This window comes from Dreissena polymorpha, chromosome 7 (assembly GCF_020536995.1).
Source record: "Dreissena polymorpha isolate Duluth1 chromosome 7, UMN_Dpol_1.0, whole genome shotgun sequence".
Taxonomy (NCBI): domain Eukaryota; kingdom Metazoa; phylum Mollusca; class Bivalvia; order Myida; family Dreissenidae; genus Dreissena; species Dreissena polymorpha.
Genome location: NC_068361.1, coordinates 13,689,044 through 13,715,924, shown reverse-complemented (window position 1 = coordinate 13,715,924; position 26,881 = coordinate 13,689,044). Strand labels below are relative to the sequence as shown.

General features: G+C 36.5%; 2 protein-coding genes across 13 annotated transcripts in view; one reads left to right on the top strand and one right to left on the bottom strand.

The window, feature by feature from the left end:
* LOC127837158 (uncharacterized) overlaps positions 1 to 14,079 on the top strand; it is a 43,349-nt gene extending 29,270 nt beyond the window's left edge. For all 5 annotated transcript variants that reach the window (XM_052364066.1, XM_052364062.1, XM_052364065.1 and 2 more), the window contains 7 exons: positions 2,927 to 3,085; positions 4,535 to 4,642; positions 6,753 to 6,897; positions 8,596 to 8,757; positions 10,034 to 10,247; positions 11,959 to 12,082; positions 13,072 to 14,079. In XM_052364066.1, the coding sequence (XP_052220026.1) occupies positions 2,927 to 3,085; positions 4,535 to 4,642; positions 6,753 to 6,897; positions 8,596 to 8,757; positions 10,034 to 10,247; positions 11,959 to 12,082; positions 13,072 to 13,578 (1,419 nt within the window). In that variant the 3' untranslated portion in view covers positions 13,579 to 14,079. The remainder of the gene's footprint in view (positions 1 to 2,926; positions 3,086 to 4,534; positions 4,643 to 6,752; positions 6,898 to 8,595; positions 8,758 to 10,033; positions 10,248 to 11,958; positions 12,083 to 13,071) is intronic.
* A 5,541-nt stretch (positions 14,080 to 19,620) lies between these two features.
* The window catches only part of LOC127837163 (uncharacterized), a 768,625-nt gene continuing 761,364 nt past the window's right edge, over positions 19,621 to 26,881 (bottom strand). For all 8 annotated transcript variants that reach the window (XM_052364076.1, XM_052364083.1, XM_052364080.1 and 5 more), the window contains one exon: positions 19,621 to 20,785. The gene's annotated coding sequence lies outside the window, so the exon portion shown is untranslated. The remainder of the gene's footprint in view (positions 20,786 to 26,881) is intronic.

The window sequence follows — 26,881 nt, the reverse complement described above, 5'->3', positions numbered from 1 at the left end:
CCTTTTCACAGTTATTATATTCATGTTCATAAACATCACTATCACTAGTATATGCTTCTTCATCCAGTTCTAGTAACTGTTCTGAAATTGTTTCAGTTTGAGTGGTTTTATACAAGAAAATTGGAATAGCACAGTAACGACCAACAATTTTATCTTGCTTGTTATTAAAATCAGGGACATTGTTGTTTTGGTCTGGTTCAGAACATTTAAAATGTTTAAAGTTCACGTGCCGCGATTTAAAAATCCCGTAAAACACCTTTATTTATCGAATTTAGTGCATATCTAAACTATTTCGAACCTCACTTCATTTCAAATACGGTGTTATAAGCGAGACCGAATAGAACAAAGTCGCGATTTTTCACACATTCCGATGTTCTCGACATTTTCATTCAAACCGGGAGTGACGTCACATGCACTCAATAACGAACCGGCACTATAAAGCTTCGGACGAATTATCTCTCGAACGGATGTATTATCTCTCGAAACTTTAGTTAGAAAAATTGATGGAAAATGGAAAATAGAGATTATGATGAGTTTTCCGTTCAACCTAGCATGCATGAGTCAGAATTAAGCGACAGTTTGTCAGATTTTTTATGATTCTGACTCGGACAGCGATGTTTATTTTGTCAATGCTCAAGATAACCATCGTGTTGGGAACACGGATTAGAAATACATATAACTGTGTTTCATGCTAGTGTCGGGGGAAAAATAATTTTTTGATTGTTATTTTACAGTACAAGCTTGTTGAATATGACTTGGTTACACAAAGCACTGGTTAATAATAAACAAATAGAGCGGATACTTGCACCGGTTCTGAATGGGAAGGAATGTTAGTATTTCTAATGACATGAATTTTAATTTAAAACATTGTTTCCAGTTATAATAAAAGAGTTTAAGTGTGAATAATTATATTAATTCATTGATAAATACAACTTCCGTTAGAATCACATGATAATCAAAATAATAGCATGGTGTACGCCCAAGTGGGCAGAGTGGGACTTTTATATGACATGGAGCTGCACCCCTTGGTTAGCTAACCACTCGTGTGATAGTAATACATTTTATGATTGTTTGTTGATATAATTGGGGTTATGCTAATCTCTTATCTAAAATCATGCGGTGTCTGCAATAATCAGCTGTGATATATCCACAGATAAGTCACATGTCATCAGCCAAATAGCCATAAACTCCATGACACTCTGTATGGACTAATACACAACAATGGTAACTGGGGTCAATTTGACTGGTAGCCATGGGAATTCTTGAAACATAAGAAACTTAGAAATCAATCATTGTCTATGTATATATTGTTGTCTGAGGCTATTAAAAACTGGACATTCGAGTAAAAAATGAAAGTGATCTTCTAGATCGTTACATTGTTTACATTGTTTACATAAACCGTTTGAGAAGTTGGAGAAGCTGAAAAATTGCTCAACTTGTATTTATGATAATACGCACAAAGTAAATTTAATTTTCGGCTAATTATAGGTGTTAACCGAACAGAACAAAGAACAGAACAGGCTAATTATAGGTGTTAACCTTTGATCGGCGTATACTATGTTTTAAGGTTTTGCATCTAATTGTATGAAACAATGGCCGTGGTGTCAAATTATATAAGAGCGAACGTCCGCCCTGTCAAACTTAGCGTTAGATCGATTGTCTGTGGGAGCGATTGTTCGGATACCCATTACAGAGAATGTCAAGCTGTTATTGTTTATGAAATCAATAAATTGTACTAATAATTACAATTTACACAAACCCTCCTCAATTTACATTTTTATCTGAATATTTCAATATAACATAATGGATGATGTTAGTAAATAATATTACTATTTTAAGTAATACCATTCCAATTCCATTTTAAAATGGCTTTTTATAATATGTGTAATAGACAGTAATTCAGTTGAGTTCAATATCAGAACAAGAATGTTATGTTTGATACTTTGTTGTTATTTAGCTGTAGCTTTGTTTGTTTATTTATCAAATAAAATGTATTTGTCATTTTGTATTTCGCTGTTCCACTTATAAACCTATTTGTTCTTAATAATAAGAGCAGGGTTGTAATTTATTTTTGTAACTAAGCCGTTAATACATACATGCGTTTAATATATTATTAATCCATTTCTTACGAGTAACATCATCCTTGTCAAAACCGAATAGACCCTTGTTTCCCTTTTCGCACGATTTTTGCACCCGAAAAAACAACAACACTAACAGTAGAATAACGATTGTCGTGCAAAACACACACACAGAAAAAGCACACGTTTTTTATAAAACTTGTATAAATGGAACTGTATTAACATAGCACGATATTGAGTGTCAATGTTGACATTAAGCGCGAGGTGTTCACGCTTTGATCCGTAATAACAATGGACAAGTTTCTGTGTCATGAGCGTTGAGTGCAAGTGACGTCACAGCCAAAATAGGTGGCGGAAATACCCGGGGGGTTTACGGAAAACAAGATCATCGTTTTTAGTATTTTAATATTTTTGCTATTTCTCTTGATGATACCACTCGTTTTAGAATATACATATTTATAAAATAGCATTTTTCGATATAAAATCGGCACTGGACCTTTAAATGAAAAGATCGGCTGGACGCTACCGTCCGCCATGTTGAAACGTCTGCCGAGTAGAACTTGTTTTGAGCGTTTAGATTGGCTTATACAACGCAAGCGACCAATCAAATCTCGTTTTACTTGTACTTGATAAAAAAATATATTGACCCAAAGAAAATAAATAGATACAAAGGGAAAAGTCGAAAAAAATACCGCAATTATGCTAATACGAAACGGACTTGCCGGGCGGACTATCTACTTTGGAAAATCACTTGCCCGCGATGATTTTAACCCGGCACGGGCAAGCGGGCGTCCGCTTTAATAAAGCCCTGCGTTAAATGAAGAAGATGTGTACAATGTATTTTTCAGGCTGCCCTGACATTTGGTCCCACGGTAGTAGGGCGAGGGTGGGGTGTGACCAAGAAAGAGTGCAAGCTGAACACGTACCAGAGTGCGAAGGACCGACTGGAGACCAAAACCCTTGATGAACTCGGGGACTCCATGGAGCCCATAGAAATACCTGAAACGGTGGGCCGAGTTTGGGATTTTTTATGCCCCTGGATCAAAAGATTGGGGGCATATTGTTTTTTGTCTGTCCATCTGTCCGTCCGTCCGTTAAAGTTTTGCAATAACTTTTGCATTAATAAAGACAGCAACTTGATATTTAGCATGCATGTGTATCTCATGGAGCTGCTCATTTTGAGTGGTGAAAGGTCAAGGTCATCCTTCAAGGTCAAAGGTCATATATATGGCTTCAAAGGGCGCAAAAGGGGGCATTGTGTTTCTGACAAACACATCTCTTGTTTGAATGTTTAACTGTGGCCTGGCTTAAGTCTTAAAATAAAGAATTTTCTTTATACACACATGTATGTGAATATTCAAGAATTGTTTTATTTTAAAGTCGAACTTGGCATTTACTGCATACATCTACATCATTTTTCATGTAGAACATTATGTTAAGCACACTCTTATTATTAGTAGTAGCCTGTATATATTCAAATGCTGGACGTCTAAGAATGGTTTGGTAAATAACAGCCTGGGTTTTCATTCTTTAACCAAATCAGAAAGACTAACAGGCTTAAGTTATCTTGATGATTTTTTAAGGTAAAATTAGTACACACTTATTTTTTTTAGGTAAAATTAGTTTACACTTATTTGGGATTTGCAACGAAAAGTTCATGCTTCTCCATAGCTATTGTTAAAGATATTATTTCCATCCGTCTAATATTGCATACATCACCACATGTTTACTTTATCCAATTAAACATAGGGCATGTTCTAAATTAAATAGCAACTAAAAAAATAAAAATAAAATTGTTTCACCTCTAAATATGTGGTGTCTACAAGCAAATATTTGATTCTGTAACCATCGAAACCACTTCTATTTCTGGTAAATACTCTGCCATTTCAGCAAATCTCAACATTATCAGATCAGATCATTTTACCATACCTGTGGAATTATAATATCAGGAAAACATATTTCATGAAGTCACTGACGTTTCAAAGAATGTCATTCACAGTGAAACCCACTCATCAAACATTACTGAATGTTGAAAAGATAATAATATTTTACCATACCCTGTGGAATTACTGTAAAATCATTTATATTCATTAGAATAAAACAAAAGCTACTTTGGTGGGCACAAAAATAAGTGGATATCTGATTTTGGCATAAAAAACGACTTAGGAATTTGTGTGGGTCATTTTCTGAAGTGTTTGTAAGACTTGTCTGCAATTAACATTAGTCTACCCATGAGGTCAGCAAAAATTAATGTCCCACCAATAATAATGCATTCACAGTATTATAACAGAAAAAAACCTTAATTAAACCACTTCCATTTTAGGAACATCATCTGCCATTCACAGCGAAACCAAACATCTTTATACCTAGTATAAAACTGAACATAATCATTTGACCAAACGCTGTGGAATTATTTTATCTGGAAAAAATCTGGAATGAAACTGCTTCCATTTTAGGAACATCATCTGCCATTCACAGCCAAAGCCAATGTGTCCAAGCTGAGCATTGAAGAGAGGTTCCAGGCTCTTGTACAGGCTCTTGCTGGCGGGGCCACGTCACCTAGGGTAAGTTGTAGAGGCAGTTTGGCATGATATTTTTAATGTCATATTTGATCTTTTCACTATTTAATAGTTTATCTTCCTGAAGTAACATTTCCTGTGAAAGAAAGAAGGATTAGCTTCAGGAAAGTGCTTCAATCTGTTTTCAAGTGTTTTTGTCCCCTACCGGTGAAACCGGAGGGGACTTTTGGTTTGCGCTCTGTTCGTCATTCTGTCTGTCAGTCCGTCACACTTTTCTGGATCCTGCGATAACTTTAAAAGTTCTTCATATTTTTTCATGAATCTTGAAATATGGACATTTGGCAATATGAAGATTATGCATGTCATTTTATTTCGTTCCTTCGTCAAGAATTCTGGTTGCTATGGCAACAATTATTTTTTTTAATCTGACAATGGTGGAGTTTCACCGGTAGGGGACCATATTGCTTTCCAATCTATATAAAGCTACTTGGCCTGAAGGACTACCAATTAATCTACTTGCCAAGGGCAAACTGCCAACCACTAATTTTTATCCCTGAAAATATTAGTAAGAGTTGGTCATTAAAGCCTTTTAGCAACTGACCCCTGCCTGCATGGTAATGTTTACAGTGAGCAACTAACCCCTGCCTGCATGGTAATGTTTACAGTGAGCAACTGACCCCTGCCTGCATGGTAATGTTTACAGTGAGCAACTGACCCCTGCCTGCATGGTAATGTTTACATTTAGCAACTGACCCCTGCCTGCATGGTAATGTTTACATTGAGCAACTGACCCCTGCCTGCATGGTAATGTTTACATTGAGCAACTGACCACTGCCTGCATGGTAATGTTTACAGTGAGCAACTGACCCCTGCCTGCATGGTAATGTTTACAGTGAGCAACTGACCCCTGCCTGCATGGTAATGTTTACAGTGAGCAACTGACCCCTGCCTTCATGGTAATGTTAACAGTGAGCAACTGACCCCTGCCTGCATGGTAATGTTTACAGTGAGCAACTAACCCCTGCCTTCATGGTAATGTTTACAGTGAGCAACTGACACCTGCCTGCATGGTAATGTTTACAGTGAGCAACTGATCCCTGCCTTCATGGTAATGTTTACAGTGAGCAACTGACCCCTGCCTGCATGGTAATGTTTACAGTGAGCAACTAACCCCTGCCTGCATGGTTATGTTTACAGTGAGCAACTGATCCCTCCCTGCATGGTAATGTTTACAGTAAGCAACTGACCCCTGCCTGCATGGTAATGTTTACAGTGAGCAACTGACCCCTGCCTGCATGGTAATGTTTGCAGTGAGCAACTGACCTCTGTCCGCATGGTAATGTTTACATTGAGCAACTGACCCCTGCCTGCATGGTAATGTTTACAGTGAGCAACTGACCCCTGCCTGCATGGTAATGTTTACAGTGAGCAACTGACCCCTGCCTGCATGGTAATGTTTACAGTGAGCAACTGACCCCTGCCTGCATGGTAATGTTTACAGTGAGCAACTGAACCCTGCCTGCATGGTAATGTTAACAGTGAGCAACTGACCCCTGTCTGGTAATGTTTACATTGAGCAACTGACCCCTGCCTGCATGGTAATGTTTACATTGAGCAACTGATCCCTCCCTGCATGGTAATGTTAATTGTGAGCAACTTACCCCTGCCTGCATGGTAATGTTTACAGTGAGCAACTGACCCCTGCCTGCATGGTAATGTTTACAGTGAGCAACTGACCCCTGCCTGCATGGTAATGTTAACAGTGAGCAACTGACCCCTGTCTGGTAATGTTTACATTGAGCAACTGACCCCTGCCTGCATGGTAATGTTTACAGTGAGCAACTGACCCCTGCCTGCATGGTCATGTTTACAGTGAGCCTTGCTCACGGATTAAACGACTTATTGCATGTGTTTAAAGTGTTGTCTCATATTAGCCTGTGAAATTTGCACAGGCTAGTCAGAGACAAAATTCTCCACTTTTATGATATTTTCTGTTAATAGAGGTCACTTCATAGCAAACATTTAGTTAATGTGGAAATTGTTGTTCTATATTAGCCGGCATGGACTTGACAGGCTTATCTGGGACAACACTTTACACAAATGCATTAATTCCCATTTTCCCACATCGAGGCTCAAAATTACGCTTTTACTCCAGCAAACCACCCACAACCAGATTGATGTATTCTCTCTCCAAAACAACCTCATTCCCATGCTTGTGGTCAGGAAGGCCCACGAGAATGATGACGAGGACAAAACCATGATCGCTGAGCTGTATATTGAGAAGATCCTCATTGCATCTGGTAAGGCACTTGGCTCTGCCAAAACACTGAAATATCATTTACTTGTATTAACCCCCGCCAAAGGCTGAGGGATATAGAATTGGCGTTGTCAGTCTGTATGTCTGTCACAAAATAATTTTTTGCGAGTAATAAAAAATTCAACTTATTGGCTTGTATTTACTGGTATGAAATTTCTTGAGGGGTGTGATTTTTCCAGAGATTTCCACGGATAGAGTTGTCCTGGGCTTATTTTTGCGTTTGCGTAATTGCGTAAAAAAATGGGGGAGGTGCGTTCAACTGATTCTGCGGCCTGAAAAATCCGCGGCCCGCGAAACCTCTCAGCATATTACACTGGTAGATTGTGCCTTAGTATTTTTGAAACTAGCATGTCATTGGCTGTAGTTTCCCTATCTTCTAATTTAAATTGGTCTTTTAAAATGTTTTTCATATTTGTTTGCTGATAGGTTTGCAAATGGCAACTTTGTGAAGCAAATATGAAGATTATTGAACAAACAAACAATTCTTACAGAATCTAGGAGATATAAAAATTATTGTGAAGCAAATTTAAATGGGAAAATAGCAAATTTTCATGAAACCTGGTCAGAACATTTGTCCCAATAAAGGATCAGCTGAGATTGAAACTTGGTAATGTCATGTGATTCTAAAAACTAGGTCACTAGGTGAAAAAAGTTAATACTCTAGAAGTAACCTTTTGGTCCAATCTTCATTTAACCGCTCCCATTTCTCTAAATTGTCTAGATTCTTTGAGTCTCAGGCGAGAGCCATGAGTGCCTAAGGGCCAATAGCTCTCTTGTTTGTATTTGTATATTATTTTTTAGTGCCATACCTCGGAACCGATACAAGATTTTAACATGAAACTTCATGGGTGTATAGAGATGAATTCAAGTGCCATGCGCAAGAACCATAACCTTACACCTTCTTAAATAAGAATTATTGACCTTCGTTTTTTTAAATGCTCTTTTCTTAAGTTCGGCATTCATCAATAAACACAATTTATATTGCACAGGATATCAATTCAACAGATTGCGTGTTTCATACGAAGTGGAAGGACAGAAGAAGCGTGACTGCTTTCACCGATGAATCATAATCCTACACTTTCTTAAATACAAGTTATTGCCATTTGTTTATTGTCCCCTACAGGTTTCACCGGAGGGGACTTATGGTTTGCGCTCTGTCTGTCAGTCCGTCCGTCTGTCACACTTTTCTGGATCATGCGATAACTGTGAAAGTTCTTAATATTTTTTCATGAAACTTGGAACATGGATAGATGGCAATATGGACATTATGCACGTCATTTCATTTTGTTCCTATGTCAAAAAATTCTGGTTGCTATGGCATCAAATAGACTAGAAATACTGCTGAAAATGGTGGTTTTCTGGATCCTGTGATTGCTTTAAAAGTTCTTTATATTTTTTAATGAAGCTTGGAACATGGATAGATGGCAATATGGACATTATGCACGTCATTTCATTTTGTTCCTATTTCAAAAATTGTGGTTGCTATGGCAACAACAAAAAAATAATCTGAAAATGGTGGAATTTCTGACAATGGTGTAGCCGGTAGGGGACCATATTGCTTGACAATAGCCTTGTTTAATACTATTTTATTTTCTGAAGTTCTTCACTCATTCATGAACAACATTTGTTGGGCAGGGAACAGGGAATGTCAATTCAATTATTTTTCTTGTTTCATATGAAGTTGAAGGACAGAAAAAGCGTGACTGCTTTCACCGAGTGTATGACCTGGCCGTTGATGTGCTGACCAGCACGCCCTCCGAGCAGATCCTCAGCCAGCACAAGAGGATCACAGATGAGGAGGTGAAGGACCCCAGGCTACTGGACCTCATCATAAAGGGATCTGGTATGTTCAGGACTTCCTAAAAAAATTCCTTAGCCAATTTTGATCTGCTATGGAAAAATTTTGGTCATTTTTTTGCTATTTTCTAGGTTTTATGAAGAAGAAAAAACTGTAGTCAAATAGAATTTTCTATAGCCAAACGTGTCAGCTTCTAGTCATTTGCTAATTTTGCGAATGGCAGAATAAGTCCTGATTGTTGTATTGTGCAATTGTTCCTCTTCCAGTAGTATGGTTGGATATCACATTGTCTCCAGGTCAGCCTTAGGTCAACATCAAGGGATCTGGTACATTGGGTGTTGTTGTATCTTTTTATGGCATTATTTTAGCTTGTTCTTGGAAGACTTAGCATAATGCACATTTGTAAAGTGTCAGCCCAGAGTAGCCTTTCGGCTTTTATGTAATCTTTCCTATATTTAGCATAATAAAATATGTCTTTGTTGTCATTAAGTAGGTGGTTGACAGAAAACGTCTATAAAACTATCAAAGTGCAACAATAGTTGTGTTCACTTTCTTGGGACAGGAACACCTAGTATCATGTAGGAATCCACTCTGCGTTTAAGACTGCATGTTGAAAGTAGTATAATAGTATTATCTTTGTTGAAGTCACATTTTTTAATTTTCTTAAAACATCTCTTACTGTGAATTATTTTTTTTCCATTTACGTACATTCAGAAATCCCAGTAACTCATTATTGAGGTTTGAGCTTGAAACTATTGTCTTTAACATAAATTAGTACCCCTGCAAAAAAATCTCAAAAGAAAGAACTGTTGCATCATTTTTTTTACAGAAGCGCACAATCTGCATGTGAACCAATACAATTAACACTGAAACTGAACATAACAGCAAAAAGGCATGTAAAAGAACGTTAAGATTGGTTTGTGGAACTTTGTGCACTTAAGTACCAGTCCACCCCTGACCATGCTACTTAAAGACCCCTTATCTGAAGATGTTAGTCTCAGAATTTCCGCAATTTCAGGGTTTTTCATGTTAATTTTCCACAATTTTTACGGTACCGGTACTTTTGTTATTGGGCCATACAAATCACTGTTAAAAAGAAATTGTAAGCAAACACAATAGTTTAACACTTAACCCTCGAAATTCATCAAATCCACTGCCAACTTACAGCACAAACATTGGAATCAAACTGTTTTTGAAGATTGAAAATCGGAGAATGATTTCCATCCAATACCTTTAGTCTGAGGGCATTGTGCTTTTATCAAATCCCGGCCCAGTTTCATGCTAAACCTTCCACATTTATCAAATCCACCACTCATTCTAGCACGTACGGTGGAATCCAACGCCAGCGCCCTGAAGAGGATTGGTTCCAAGCTGGACGACGTGTTGACTCGGGACTGGCGGGATCTCGTGATCCTCGAGAACCAGGACTGGATGCAGGACCGAGAGCGTAACGCGTTCTGTATTCTGCAGTTCAGCTGCACCCAGAACAACCTGCTCCTGCAATGGGAGTGTGACTGCGTGGAAAAATATTTCAGGTGGGTGCCAAACTGTCATAGGGTTAAAGGGACCTTTTCACAGATTTTGGCATGTATTGAAGTTTGTCATTAAATGCTTTAAATTGATAAATGTAAGAATAAAATTAGAAAAAAAAAAAAAACGTTACCATTAACAGGGCTTGAACCACTGACTCATGGAGTCCTGGAGTAAAAGTTAACCATTAGGCCACTCAGCCATCCGTGCTTAAACAGTGAAGGATGCATTTTATACTATATATAAGTTATTTTTAATCTTGACATCTTTTTATCCCCCCGAAGGAGGGCATATAGTGATCGGACTGTTCGTCCCTCTGTCCGTGACTCTGTGCGTTTAGGTTTCGAAAAATTCTCATAACTTCTATGTAACTTGTATGTCGCTTCAGATAGCAATTTCATATTTGGCATGCATGTGTATATGTTCAAGGCCTTTCCATACGCACACAAATTTTGACCCCTGTGACCATGACCTTTAACTTAGGGTCCGTGTTTAGGTTTCGAAATCTGCATTTAGGTTTTGAAAAAAGCTCATAACTTCTATCAAGCGTTTATAGGGGGCATAAGTCATCCTATGGTGACAGCTCTTGTTACTACAAATATTGAAATTAAGTGTTGCATAAGTGTTCAAGGTCTTTCCTGTCAATATACAACCAATCACGAAACTGTGACCAGCTTTTTTGCTGAAATTCGCCCCTCTTTGTACAAATAAAAGTCTGTTTAAGATTTGCATGAAGGTTACAAAATGAAATTCTTTGTTAAGTTTGTGCATTCAACAACTACATATCTGCGTGCCCCTTGGATGTGTTTTTTTGGTATGTGATTGCATGCATTGACTCCTTTCTCTAGCTGACATGCCTAGTTAACATGGAGTTGCATTTTGGATCAAGGTCAAGGTCACTGATGCTTAAAAAAGATCAAAGGTTTATACACTTACTAACTTCGGAACGGAAACATTGTGCTGAAATGGCATGGATAATGTGCAGAATTCAGATGTTATCTAAACATCGTTTACACATATAAATTTATTTCATCCCATGTTACTTATGATCATGGGTCATTTATCAGAAGATGGTCAGTTTATTGCTTCAAGATTGTTCATATGTACAAAGATATTTTATCTCAAGTTACTTGTGATCATGGGTCATTGCTCAAAATGTGGGTATGTTTGTCCCCTACTGTAAATGGAGGGTGCTCTGTCTGTCAGTCTGATTGTCACACTTTTCTTGATGCTGCGATAACTTTAAAAGTTCTTCATATTTTTTCATGAAACTTGAAACGTGGAGAAATGGCAATATGGAGATTATGCACGTCATTTCATTTTGTTCCTACGTCAAGAATTCAGGTTGGTATGGCAACAAATATAAAAAGATATAAGAAATCTGACAATGTTGGAGTTTCACTGGTAGGGGACCATATTGCTTGGCAATCTCTTGTTTAAACTTAAAAGTTATTTGACCATCTTTTTAATAATAAGACTTAGTGGCTGTATTTTGCTCAACATAGTTATATGTTGAAGCATAATCCATTGGACACTTTAGCTGTTGAGAGATTAATGTCTAAAGATTCTCATATTTCAGATCAAAAGATTTGCCTCCAAAAAAGCTTGCTTTTACACTTGACATCTAACGACTCGATTGTTCCGAATGCAAAGCGTTCTGGCCACATTCCCTAAATATAAGGAAAAAAACATACTCCGTGTATGGTGTATTTGCAGATGCATGGTTAGCATACAGAAGCAGTTGATGGGGGAAAGCTATGGCTCCAACAAGGTAGCTGCAAGAAATCTAGCCTGTGCAGACGCCCTTTTTAAACTGTACGAAACCCAGGAAGTGTTGTGCGTAAGTATATGAATCCTGAGGAAAAAAGCTTGCATAAAAAAGTGCATGATGATGGTCAGTTCTGTTATCCAAACTCAATGCCTGTCAAATCCAGGGGTGTTCTCATCCATACATTTGATTTTTCGATGTCACACTTGTTACAAATAGTTTTTAACATTGCTGGATCCATATACAAATGAAGAGTTTCATTGAATTAAAAGGGAAGGGGCAGTTTTCTCCCCTGTTGTGGTTCTTAAATCACAACCCTGCAAATTCGATTTATGGAAAAAGTTTTAGTCAATATGTTTAGTCATATGTGAAATGTATCAATTATATGTGATGTAATATTATTATACATTAGTTTTTGTTTCATGTTTGGTACCATATTATTTTCAGAGTTGTGTGCCCATGAGCTTAGGCAAATTTTGCATGTGTATCATCAATGTATATGTATACTTTGTGTTCCAAACTATTCTGTCACTTTTCTGTGTACTGAAACAAAATCTATAAGGAGCATTGTTAAAACTTTTTGTAATTGTAAGAGATTTTTTTTTATGTAACACGCTTTGTTGCTGTGGTATGTGCCCTTGAATTTTGAATATGATGCATTGACTCATCGTTTAGCTTTTTGCTTTTGTGTGGAAGAAAGTGAACAAGCGAGCGATAGCTATTTAAGATTAATTCTACTAATACTTAAGTTTTGCGCCGGCTTGAAATAAGTTATTGCGGGGTATTTGTTATCTTGATTGAAAATACTAGTTTTACAACAACGTTACGTACAAAGGAACACAAAAGTTGTCGTGGCTCAGTAGATATGGTGTTCCCCTAGCGACCTGGAGGTGAAGGGCTAGATCTCATCTGTGGGAGTGTTCTTTAAATCTCATTTTAATACACCAAGTACTGGTTAAACCCAGCAACAGACTGGAAAGAATTTCAAAACGCCTTCGGCTTTTGATGCAATAAAGCTAAAATAAATAGGCTTGAACTAAATAAACACAAATTACTTTCAGATGTCGCAACGGCCCGATGACCAGCTGAACTGGATCTCGTACGAGAGCATCAAAGAGAAAGCGGAAAAAATGCGTAAAGAAAGTGTCGGTGAAGAGCCGATCATGAAAACAGACGAGGAAGGCAATCGCCTTCCAAATTCGTTCATCATGAAAGCTCTCACAATGACGCTGGATGAGAAAATCTCCAAGCAGAGGGATTTGCGAGAGGTGGTGTTCGGTCCGGGTATCGAGCTCGTTGAATCGCGAGAACTTCGTTCGTATGGCCGTGAGAAAAACCTTCGCTCTGACGTCCGCCAGCATCAGGGGCAGCCGTATCTGATATTCTACGACAAGCTGGACTGGCAGGAGATTGTGAAGCTTCTGCGGACGCATTCCGGGCCGTACGGGAAGTTCCTGCGAGTGGATAAAGCGACTTTGCCGAAGCACTCCGACGTCGAGAATGTCGTGATGAAGGATTTGCCGATAGCGGACTCCCCGCCGACCCCTGAAAAGTGCAAACAGAGTTAAGCTAGTATTGCGATGTTCATATTATAGGACAAAATAATGATTGAACTAGTGTTGTCTGATAGCTGTCATTGTTTCAGAATATTGTTTCCTGTCCATTCTAATGTTAAGCATGGGATTTGGTGTAAACATTTCAAAAGAAGCTAAAAGATTGTGATCTCCTTTAACTATTGGAAACTCAGCTTTAAGGGCTAAGAAAAACACATGATGGAAATACAAGCACGGCTTTATCTGAAATACATTTTTTTCTAGAAACAAAGCCCCTCATGCTCGTGATTTTACAAAGTAATAAACAGTTATGATTGAAACAAATGAATAAGATTGAATGTCTTTTATTAATACTTAATAATCAAGGTTTTTTAATATGTGAATTCCTTTAGAAATTTTTCTTAGCTTTCTGTTTGCCATTGATATGTTTTAAATGTTGCTACATCATTCAAACATGATAATGAGTGTTTAAGATTCATGATTAGAACACGCTTAAAAATAAATAGCTTTTTTGTATGTTACTGTTATTGTTGTCTATTAGAAGAAGTCTCGTGTTTTAACCCTCAAAAGCTTGCCTACTGTACTTGCATCTGCGTTGACATCGGTGTTATTTTCAATCTCAGATTAAGATTACAAGTGCCTTATTTTAGGCAGATTGCATCGAACAGCTTGGACTTGTTGACCTAGTCCATAACCTGCGAGAATCAGGCTGCATTAGTGTCTGGCTGATTATGTTTTATGGCTTTATTGAAAACTGTGCAAAACTAGGGGTTACACCAGAAACAACATCTTTTGTGTGCAATCATCTTGAACATTGGTTAGTTCTTTGTCCCGATGAAACCGATGATCATTTTTAAACTTGCATAGTTCGAATTATACACTTGGGCATTTAGCGAAGATGAAAAAAACTTAATGAATATTCTAGCCTCTAATTTCCCCCAACGATAAGGCCGGTCAAGAAAATGCTGCTGCTGATGTGATGATGATTATGACGGTGGTGATAATGATGAAGATGATGATGAAAAAGATGATGATGATGGCGATTATGATTGTTATGATGATAATACTAACGCATCAAAATATTTGCGATTCATCCATACAGTTTAAAATACCTGAGTATTTTTAAATGTGCTTGATACTTAAGTTCTGCACGTTTGGAACTCTAACCCACGACTCTGGAATACTAGTGCGTCTGTTTTAACTGGCATAGTGATTTAGTCCCTATTTATGAGGAAACACTTGGATGTTGCTTCAAACCGGGGCATTTTCCCTTATATGGCCATAGTAAAACCTCGTTTACAATCTCGAAGTCACATTTTTACTTCAATCTTTTACTATTTAATATACTTAAAAAAGGCTTTATGAAAAAAAATCCTGTTTTCGACAAAATGCGTTAAATGCAGTAAAACAATCAGCAAATACAACCCTGCTTTTGCATTCAAAAAGCCGGCATTACTGTTGCAATTTGATCTTATGTTGGTATGGTAATATTTAAAGGTAAACGTTCGAAAAGATAGCGTCGCTGTCGTTCTCAAACCTCGTAGCTCCAAAATTTTCAAAATATTGTTTTCGTCTTTTCCGAATATATGAAGTCTGACTGACTAATGGGGTTATTTACCCTCGGGACTTTGGTTAAAAACCATTGCCCGAGCACACTGCTTAACATAAAACTCTGCTTAAAAAAGGTCGAAAACGGCAATAAAATGGACAGCCCGATTTTACTGGGCTGTACCATTGATATAAATATAAAACTTTGCAGTTTTGGTGCGGTGCCTTAATAAAAATCTATTGGTTTAAAAATGTCTATACTTATTTAAGAAGCGCTATAATATCAAAGCGCTGAAGGCACTGAAGATGTTCGCTATTGCATAATTCAACACGCAATTCATTTTTGAAAATCAATCGCAAGTTTGAAATGAACACACGCCATTCAACTTTATAAAGTGTGTGTCATAGCGCACGGGTCGAGTTTTGTGTGCACTTTTTATCATCCTTATTATTTCATAGAAATAACTAAGACAAAATAAAAACAACATGCTTTTTGGAAGTTCTGAAAGCATAGAAAGTATGATGAAAATGGTAATGATAACTTAATATAAAGAAAATTTGCAGTCACCATATTAAAGGAATATTTTTTTCTTATATCAAATGACTATCTCACCAAGAATATAAATTCATAATGAAAGTTCCGTGTACAAAACTTTTGATTTTTGACACCATATACAATTCAAAATATACAACAATCTTCGTATCTTGTATATGGAGGAATGAAAGTATATAAACATTGCTGTTTATGCTTTACTTATTACCCGAGCAGTTCACACGGTGTCAACAACGCTAACATAAACGTAGGTATAGAGCACTCATGCGCTTTTAGGCGTAGCTGTTTCAGTTTTCATCTTAGTGACTTTTACATAACGCCAACAGACACGCATGAATATTTTCGAATATTTAATAAGCTGATTCGAGATACAACCTCTGAATTTTTGCTACATCACTGCGTATGTGCTCAATTCAAAGGATGTAGCACTGTTCAGTGTAAGGAATTCCGGACTACTCTCTGTATGCTCAAACGACACAAATTGTGGCCCTGTTACAATTACGCGTAACAATCCATCTCGCAGAATTTCACTTTCGCCTCCAAGATGAGAAAACAATCATTAGCGAAATAGTATAGTGTCACGATAAGAGAAAATCGTTTAATTATCATACCACAATGTTTGCCGTACTTGGTCAGCACGTCTGGAAATCATTCCTTAATGTGTGGATAGGCTGCCATTATTAACAAGTTTGCTATTTTCAATTCAATTTTGTATCAAAAAGCATTGTTCTTAAATGTGGCATTTTCAATTCGCAATGAGATTTGTAATGACCCTCGTCGTGTGAAAATGGGTCTTATTCCATATGCGCCCATCATATAAATAGCCCACTCAGCTATCACTCCTTCTGGTAAGTAGAAACATAACATATTGAGTGATTTTAAAGCGAACAGCATCGCCTATGGCCTGACTGCGCAAAAGCACATGTTGGGTTTAACAAACGCTTGCCGAGACGCATAAGACCCATTTTCGCATGACGGCGCTATTGACGTGTGATTTAAATGTGTCGAAAGAAAACTGCGTTTAAATAAAATATAAACATACGATATATTTCGATAGTGAAGAAAGATACTCATAACAAGGCATATGAGGACACATATGAAGTGCTCTCCCGTAGTATATTTTTTATTTTACTCACACTAATGTGTGGTTTGACAATGCTAACACACATTTCATGCGGTGAATATGCAGCTTACAAGTGAAAAACACAACACAATAGTTACACTTTTGTTTAATTGTATTTAATTATTTAGAAAAGTAAATTGCGAATTTTATTTCAAAGTCAGCGTATACGCCGACTACATTTTTAAAAGACATTTATTGTTATAAATATATTTAATATAATATATTAGGTTGTTTTCGGTTTTAGCGATTAAAAAGCATTTTCGAGGTTGCCTATAGTATGCCTGTAGTAATTCATGAACTCATATCCAACTGTCTATGTATTGAGAACTGTGAATATAAACAAGCTTAACCTTCTACTAACCTTCTGCTATTGCATTCGTATTATTATTATGAATTGTTTGTTGTATTCGGGTTTAGCAATTATGAAACTTTTTTTTGTCTATCGTATCGCTGAAGTTATTGTTGAACTTATGTTCAACGTTTTATAAATTGAGAATATAAACAAAGACCTATAGATAATATGGGTCTTTGATATAAATAAGCGTCAACTTTTTCCCGAATCTCTCATTTTACGACCTGTACTACGTCATTGAGTTGTATGCGAGAGCGTAACCTATTGCGTTGTTATAACCCGTAAACTTTCCTTTGTTTATCGACAGACGCATCTATTAATAGCCTCATATATCATGAATGCCAAAACAACCGGGAAAAAGAACCACGTGACCAAATAGGACGCAAAACGCAAATACCATGCGACTACGACTTTTATTATGTAAGAAAGCTCCGCAATTCCTTTGAAGTCGGAGCCTTGTGATTGCTATTACTTAAATAATTGACCTCTAACTGAAGTAAGCAAAGGAAACGCAGCACCTAATTGACCCATTCCTTCTATGTGCGAAGGCAGATTGAATTTTATTAATGTATGGTTTGCCTATTATAACACACATTATAATGCGGTAAATATGCGACTAACAAGTAAAAAACACTATAATTAAACTTTTGTTTTGAATTAAGTTATTTAGAAAACAAAATTCCAAACCTTATTTCAAAACAGCAAGACTACATTTTTTAGAGAATATTATTGTTATATTTAAATGTTTTTTTTAACAGTTTCAGCGATAATGAAACATTTTTTTATGTTTTCTATCGTATCCCTGTAATAATTGTTGAACTCGTGGTCAACGTATTATTAATTGAGACCTGTGAATATAAACAAGCGTAACCTTATACTACTGCGTTATTCTCACACGGACTCCCCTTTGTTTATCGCCAGCCTCAGATTTATGAATGAGCTGAGCGAAAATACTACGTCACGCACACGCAGCAGAAAGTGGACTATTTTAATCATTCATAAACAATCTCCTCCGCGACATTTACAATACGATCATTGTTCATTGATTCTTTTCTATAAAACACCGTTCGAAAATATTGAATGTAACACGATATTAATATAATGTTGCCATTTGTGAATACACATAATTGGAGAACTCAAACCTCTTGCATAAATTATAAAACTCTTTCTTGCGCGGATACGCAAGCGGGTATTGGGTTAATCATACCTAGTCGTATCGACCTGAATTTCACACTAAGCACTTTAGACGGGCGCTAAAGCGCCCATCTAAAAAACGCAGTACTTTACACTGGCTGGGCCTAACGCTGTTAAAAAGCGGCGTTTTTATTGGATGATACACTAATAAAACGATGGCGCTGATTGGCCGAAATTTCTTATTAAGGATTGCAAGTAAGTCAATCTATATGAAGTCTGGCGCGTGTTTTGTGCTATATCTCGTAGCTCTACGCCAATCAGAGCCCTTGAAAAAGCCACGTGACGAAATGTTGTAGAATGATTGTTAGCTTTTCTCCCGGCGAAAAGTCGTAGCGACGCCATTTCACCTATAGGTACGTCGTTTCGTTTGGACAAATTTGACAAAAACGTTTTAAAAAAAGAATATTTGCAACTACGAGGTTTCCTTTCAGGACGAATCGTCGTTCCTCATAAAAATGACAAAACTGTGGTGACAAAATATCGTAGCTACCATGTCTGAATATCAGTATGACTTATCAGTATGACTTACGCGTCTACGGCTTATACCGTATTTTGCAGCTTCATTTGTTTGGTATTTTTACAGAATTTCAATTTCTAAAACATCGTTATAAAAAAATGAGACGGTTTTTTCTCTCTCCTGAAAAGTTGGCATTTTGTAGCTACGAGGTTTGAGAACGACAGCGACGAATTATAATACCATGTAACAGGAATCAATCTTTGAAAGGCCCAGGCTCTGTAATATACATGTTCAAGATATCGCAGTTAGAAACAAGAAGAAGATGATGAACATATAATAATACTAATTATAATAATAATCATAATAATAATAAAATCAACAATAACAATCATCATCGCGACCCCCACCACCACCATCATCATCATTTCTTCTTCTTGTTCGTCTTCTTTTTTTTCTTCTTCATCATCATCTTCATCATCATGCTCCTCCTCCTCAACATCATCACCATCAGCAGCAGAATATGCATCATCATTATGATCATCACCATCGTCATCATAATCATCATCATCGTCGTCGTCGTCGTCATCATCATTATAATCAATATTAAGATTATGTTGTTTTTGTTAATGATGATTCTTGGAATACAGAGATCGCGTTAGGATCCCAAACAATATATATCAAATCCGCTTTTTTACTTTTCAACTGATTCGCCAGTGTGAAAGATGTCTTGCGTGTTCATGTTAATGACACACGTTTGCCCTAAACATTCATTGCAATACTATTTCTGGGTTGTTGACAGTGATCAATATAATAACAATAAAAGCTTTTTTCATTTTTACTAGTTATTTATTCACTGATGTGTGTGTTTGTTAAATGCTTAATGCAGAATGTTGTTCTGGTGAATCATAAATACTCTAACTAGAATCAAGTCTCAACATACGATCACATACAGAATACAATGAAAACCCTTGTAAAGATACTTGTTCATATGATGTCATAAAAATTCCATATACATATTATATGTAATTCATTATGCCAATTAACGTCTGTTTACTTGCATCGATTTCAATACATAGAGTTTTGTCTGAAATAAACAATTATTTAATCTAACAGTATCACTTAACAGTGAAATAAAAATCAATACGAGAGGCCATCTTGTCATTTCAACTATCAAATTTAAAATTCAAATATTTGGTTATAACATTGTTGTATCATTTCACATATGATTTCATTTCTTAAGACTTGCGTTAAGACAAACATAAAACGTATGAATGTTATTAAGTATAGATCAAGTCGTTATTCAAGACTTAATACGTTCATCTGATCCATCACATGTTATAAATTACATGTTTAGCATATTCAATACCATATTTCTGAAGAAAAACACCACGAATAACGACTTGAGCGTTCACTGTCGCTTACAGCTTAAACAATCATTTCATTTTCCGTCTGTAAGCTAAGTATGTCCGTGTTTATGTGCGACACATATTCTGATGTCGTAGCTCACGCTAACCTTGTGATTTATCAGTCTTTTTCCAAAAATTTGAGATTTAAAAATCTAAACAATTCTGAGAAGGTGGAGTTCAGAATAATACACGTACTTTACAAAACATGAATATAAAATGTGCATACATCCTTTTATTTTGAAACTTGGCTGAGAATTGTATAAGAACAAATGTTCTGATCAAGTTTCATGACGATTCTACTTGATATTTGACTTCTATAGCTTTTTTCACGTAGTGACATAAGTTTTTACCTGACAAGAACTCTGCCAATATATCATAAGGACAGATGTGATTAAAACTGTTACTAATAAAAGGTTCCACGAAAGCCATAAAAGGGAAGCTGCCTTACCTCATGTCCACCATATTTTTCAACGGACAGTACCATTGCCGAAGCCCGCTGAGATATCATCAGAACACATATATGACCAAGTTTAAGAAAGATTGGGGAAAAATGGCTTTAAGAATATTAACAAGCTTTTTTTAAATTGACCTGGTGACCAACTTTTAAACTTACGAAATCCAGTTTCAAACTCAGCCGAGATTTCATTGGGACAAATATTCTCACCCAGTTTCATAAAGATTGGATTTAGTTTTGACCAATAGAGTCTTAACGATGTTACACTTAGCAACATAAGGAAAACTGGCGGAAATGTTATTCAAAGCATCGGAAAACATATCCTATTCGGCCGAGAAATAACTACAACAAATGTTCATGACGATTTGACTACTCCTGTGGCATCTAGAGTATTAACAAGATTTTATGAAAGCGTTATAAGGAAAAAACTGCCACATTTCCTGGGGGCCATGTTTTCCGACCAACAGGAACCATTGCCACTCAAATCAAAGACGTCACTAGAACAAATGTTCTGACAAAAGTTCTTGAAGATTCTACCTTAATGTAACTTTTTATGTGTTAACAAGCTTTTTTTCGAAAATGACAGTTAGCTACTTTTAACCCAACATGATTACCGTTAAGTTTTGATCTCGGCTTAGACATAATTTTGACAAATGCTATGACCAACTTTCATGAAGAATTAAGTAACTTAATATGGCACTAATAGTATTAACAACGTATATGTTGACGAAGGATGACATACGATGGGCGACGCACGACGCGTTACGGACAAACCACGATCACACAAGATAACCATGATCATATTTTGTTCAGGTGAGCTAAATCTCATATGTTTGGCTATGATACTACAACTCTGCATTAACTTAGTCCCAGTTTTGAACCAGTAACTTGCAATAATAGACGTGTATCGTTAGCTTGTTCGACTCAATTGGAAGGTTAGTACTCTTATATTTCGATAAATAAATAAACAAAACACACATGCAACATTTACAAAAATAAAAAGGTAACCGTCCAGTATATCATTGTTTTGTAAAAACGAGATATCATGGACAAGCAATATTACAAAACATAGTTTTGATACATTAATTACTATGTAAGCATAACCAACATCAGGTAAATACATAGCCGGTTTCTATCATAACATATGCCCAAATTGCTGTACAATTAGTAAAAGCGTTTCTTTCCGAAATAAGAATACCTTATATTATACAGAATAAAAAGACTTAGCGTTACATAGTAACGGGTACTAGCATACGTATGGAAAACGTAAGATATACTATTGAAGACTAAAAATTAAACCGGAACAAACATTGCCCTATATGTTTAAGACGCATGTCATGATGCATTTGAACAGTGTTTAATAAATTACTGTAAAATCACACTTATACTATACAAGTATACTAAAACAAGGGCTGTTTGTAAAACATGCATGCCCCCATATGGGCTCTAAGTTGTAGTGACAGCCATTTTGTAAATATGTTTTTTGTCACTGTGACCTTGACCTTTGACCTAGTGACCTGAAAATCAATATGGGTCATCTGCGAGTCATGATCAATGTACCTATGAAGTTTCATGATCCTAGCCATAAGCTTTCCCGAGTTATCATCAGGAAACCATTTTACTATTTCGGGTCACTGTGACCTTGACCTTTGACCTTGTGACCTGAAAATCAATAGGGGTCATCTGCCAGTCATGATCAATGTACCTATCAAGTTTCATGATCCTAGGCATAAGGGTTCTTGAATTATCATCCGGAAACTATTTTACTATTTCGGGTCACCGTGACCTTGACCTTTGACCTAGTGACCTGAAAATCAATAGGGGTCATCTGCTAGTTATGATCAATCTAACTATGAAGTTTCATGATCCTAGGCATAAGCGTTCTTGAATTATCATCCGGAAACCATTTTACTATTTCGGGTCACAGTGACCTTGACCTTTGACCTAGCGACCTCAAAATCAATAGGGGTCATCTGTGAGTCATGATCAATATACCTATGAAGTTTCATGATCCTAGGCCTAAGCGTTCTTGAGTTATCGTCTGACAACCACCTGGTGGACGGACCGACCGACAGACAGACCGACCGACCGACAGACCGACATGAGCAAAGCAATATACCCCCTCTTCTTCGAAGGGGGGCATAAATATCTATATATTTAACAACTTTTATTGTTTTTGTTTTAAATAATTTAAAAAAAATCAAAAAGAGCATATTTGCAGACGAACGATTTTATGTATGTTTAAGGGAAAAAAATCTGGTGACATTTAAATAGTACCAACAGCAAAAATAACATCAATAATATTTCAAAAAGACAACAATTAAATTTAATTTATACCAACTACATTATAATATCATTACGTAATATTCAAACATAGCGTGTACAACGAAGGCATTGTTGAAATAGCATATACACCTACGAGCGTTCAACATGTCCTTCCGTTACAGGTTTACAATACTTATCAACATAATAGTCTGTATACTGAGAAAGGAGCAATAATGTGCTGTTAAATGCAAGTTTGTAAAACAATATTTTGTCATAAGCTTCCTGGTTAAGTCAACAACAGTATTTAGAAAATGTTAGCAACGCACTCACATTCATACAATGTAAGCTTTGTTTTGTTAAACACAATTTAATGATTTCATGATGATTCGTCTTAATTTCAATCAACAGTTCCACGTTCAATTAATTGATAGCGTGCATTGAACAATACATTAATTCAACGATAAATGTTCATTGACATTAAAATAATAGCTTTACATCATATTGTAATACAGACGGAATTTCGGAGAGATAACCACACAATTACACACTTAATTTATATATATATATATATATATATATATATATATATATATATATATATATATATATATATATATATATATATATATATATATATATATATATATATATATATATATATATATATATGCACGTGCTCTTGAAACGTCAGTTAAACCTTCGGCAAATAAATTTAAATGGCTCTTTGGATAATGTAAAGAATCATTCGCCGAAACAATATTTGTCATGCTAGAAATTTATATAAATCAAATAAGTTCGATTATATAATGAACTTAAACATATGATACGATTAAATCGCGAACTGCGTTGTTGCTAACAGAGCTTCTTAAGCAATCTTACAATAAGGCTATAGCGGTATGTTTATATGTTCGGTCAATAGAAGCAGTCATATGCCACGTTAGCATACCATACTGTACTTATCAACTCCTTCATTGCAGCGTATTTACAATCCGTAATACAACAATTATATTAGCACAAACAACAAATTAAAGACATAATATAATACATCTACGTTTTGTTATATTTGAAGAAAATCTATATTTATAAAGTAACGTTCGACCGTTATTTATGAATTAAAAAAAAGAATGATTATGATCATTAAAATAATTGTACTTAACACAATGGATTTTTACCATGAAACCCGTTAAAAATGCATTTACTATAAGTACATTTTGAGATGTTTATATTGGTTTGAAATTTCAAGAACTAGTATGTATTGCGTATCAATAATATAATCATAAGAACCATTTCTGCATTATTGAATTGATTCTTATAATGGCATAAATCTGAGCAAATAATATTTTACAGTATTCAGAACAGTTTCTTCGAACTTGAATCGATCATTATGTTTGCATTAATCGACTTACAATAGTAGGTTGAAATTAAATGTGAAATGAATATACTTGCATACAGTTTATAAAAATATGTATGTACAACAACACTATTTATGCATGAATGCATTTACATTCTATGTGCATGTTATTTAATATCAGTACAAGGTATTTGCAAGATCATTCGAAAGGAGGAAATAAAATGAAATAATATTATGATATTTACATCAATTCACGAGGTACATGGTAATATCTGAACTATACAAAATCAAAGCCATAACCATGGCGGTCACACGGAAAATGAAAACATTTTTTGCCTTAACCGCTGTAAAAAAACAACAACAAATATACATGTACAAACAAATTATTTACAAATGCAGCTATACCACTATGCACGTGCATCATTATGTTTATTGCGTTGCGGGATCTCTTCAATGTGAAACATAGGAAATGAAGTTGCATAAAGATAATTCGAAATATATCGACGTGAAAACGTAATTTGAATAAGGTAGTTATACTTTTGTTATTCTAAATGACTTACACAGTGAACCAATACCGCTATTTTCAGCTTTATATGTACAGATATAAATTATTTTGGAAACCCAAAAAACATCCACAAACGATTGTCAAATGTTATCGTGTAGTAAATCATATACGAAAGTGTCTATCAACATTACGAATTAACAGTGTAAGAGATCGTGCTTAACGTAAATAATAACGGTACAAAATAAAGCGTTAATCAAATCCCGACAAAACTTAAATAAAAATTACCAAGTTCAATGAACGCTTCATGATGAGAAAGTATTGGCACTAACTGCAGTCATTGGAAACAGGCAGAAACTATCTAGATATGGATTACCTGCTCCTTAAACGTTCACTAGTATGTAAAGCAGTGCTGGTTGTCTTCTCCATCACCGGGATACCACGTTACAATACAGACTAGTACGAGTCGGACAGTGCAGTAAAACTTGCGGTGATCCTTATTCTTGGTGCGGTATTACATCCTCAATCAGGGTCCTTTGACACAGTTCAGTACAACGTGCGGTGATCCTTATTCTTGGTGCGGTATTACATCCTCAATCAGGGTGCCTTGACACAGTGCAGTAAAACGTGCGGTGATCCTTATTCTTGGTTCGGTATTACATCCTCAATCAGGGTCCCTTGACACAGTTCAGTAAAACGTGCGTTCATCCTTATTCTTGGTGCGGTATTACATCCTCATTAAGGGTCCCTTGACACAGTGCAGTACAACGTGCAGTTAGCCTTATGCTTGGTGCGTTATTACATCTTCAATCAGGGTCCCTTGACACAATGCAGTACAACGAGCAGTTAGCCTTATCCTTGGTGCGGTATTACAGTCTCAATCAGGGTCCCTTGACACAGTGCAGTACAACCTGCAGAAAGCCTTATTCTTGGTGTGTTATTACATCTTCCATCAGGGTTCCTTGACACAGTGCAGTAAAACGTGCGGTGATCCTTATTCTTGTGCGGTATTTCATCCTCAATATGGGTTCCCTTGACACAGTTCAGTTAAACTTGCGGTGATCCTTATTCTTGGTGCGGTATTATATCTTCAATCAGGGTCTCTTGACACAGTGCAGTAAGACGTGCAGTCAGCCTTATCCTTGGTGCGGTATTACAGTCTCAATCAGGGTCCCTTGACACAGTGCAGTAAAATATGCGGTGACCATTATTCTTGGAGCGGTATTACATCCTCAATCAGGGTCCCTTGACTCAGTGCAGTAAAACGTGCGGTGTGCCTTATTCTTGGTGCGGTATTACATCCTCAATCAGGGTCCCTTGACACAGTTCAGTTAAACTTGCGGTGTGCCTTATTCTTGGTGCGGTATTACATCCTCAATCAGGGTCCTTTGACTCAGTGCAGTAAAACGTGAGGTGATCCTTATTCTTGGTGCGGTATTACATCCTCAATCAGGGTCCTTTGACTCAGTTCAGTTAAACTTGCGGTGTGCCTTATTCTTGGTGCGGTATTACATCCTCAATCAGGGTCCTTTGACTCAGTGCAATAAAACGTGCGGTGATCCTTATTCTTGGTGCGGTATTACGTCCTCAATCAGGGTCCCTTGACACAGTGCAGTAAAACGTGCGGTGATCCTTATTATGGGTGCGGTATTACATCCTCAATCAGGGTCCTTTGACACAGTTCAGTAAAACTTTCGGTGAGCCTTATTCTTGATGCGGTATTACATCCTCAATTAGGGTCCCTTGACACAGTTCAGTAAAATACGCTGTGAGCCTTATTATTTATGCAGTATTACATCTTCAATCAGGGTCCCTTGACACAGTGCAGTAAAACGTGCGGTGATCCTTATTATGGGTGCGGTATTACATCCTCAATCAGGGTCACATGACACAATGCAGTACAACGTGCAGTTAGCCTTATTCTTGGTGCGGTATTACATCCTCAATCAGGTCTCTTGACACTTCTTATTAATTTTACTCCTGAGACCACGGCGGAGCACCTGCTCAAATTAAATAGAAAAAACAATCAAAGAGGCGATATTTCGAATGTATACTACAAGGCTATTTGGACAAATTTATAAATTTATTATTAATTTTATACATTGAGCACGAG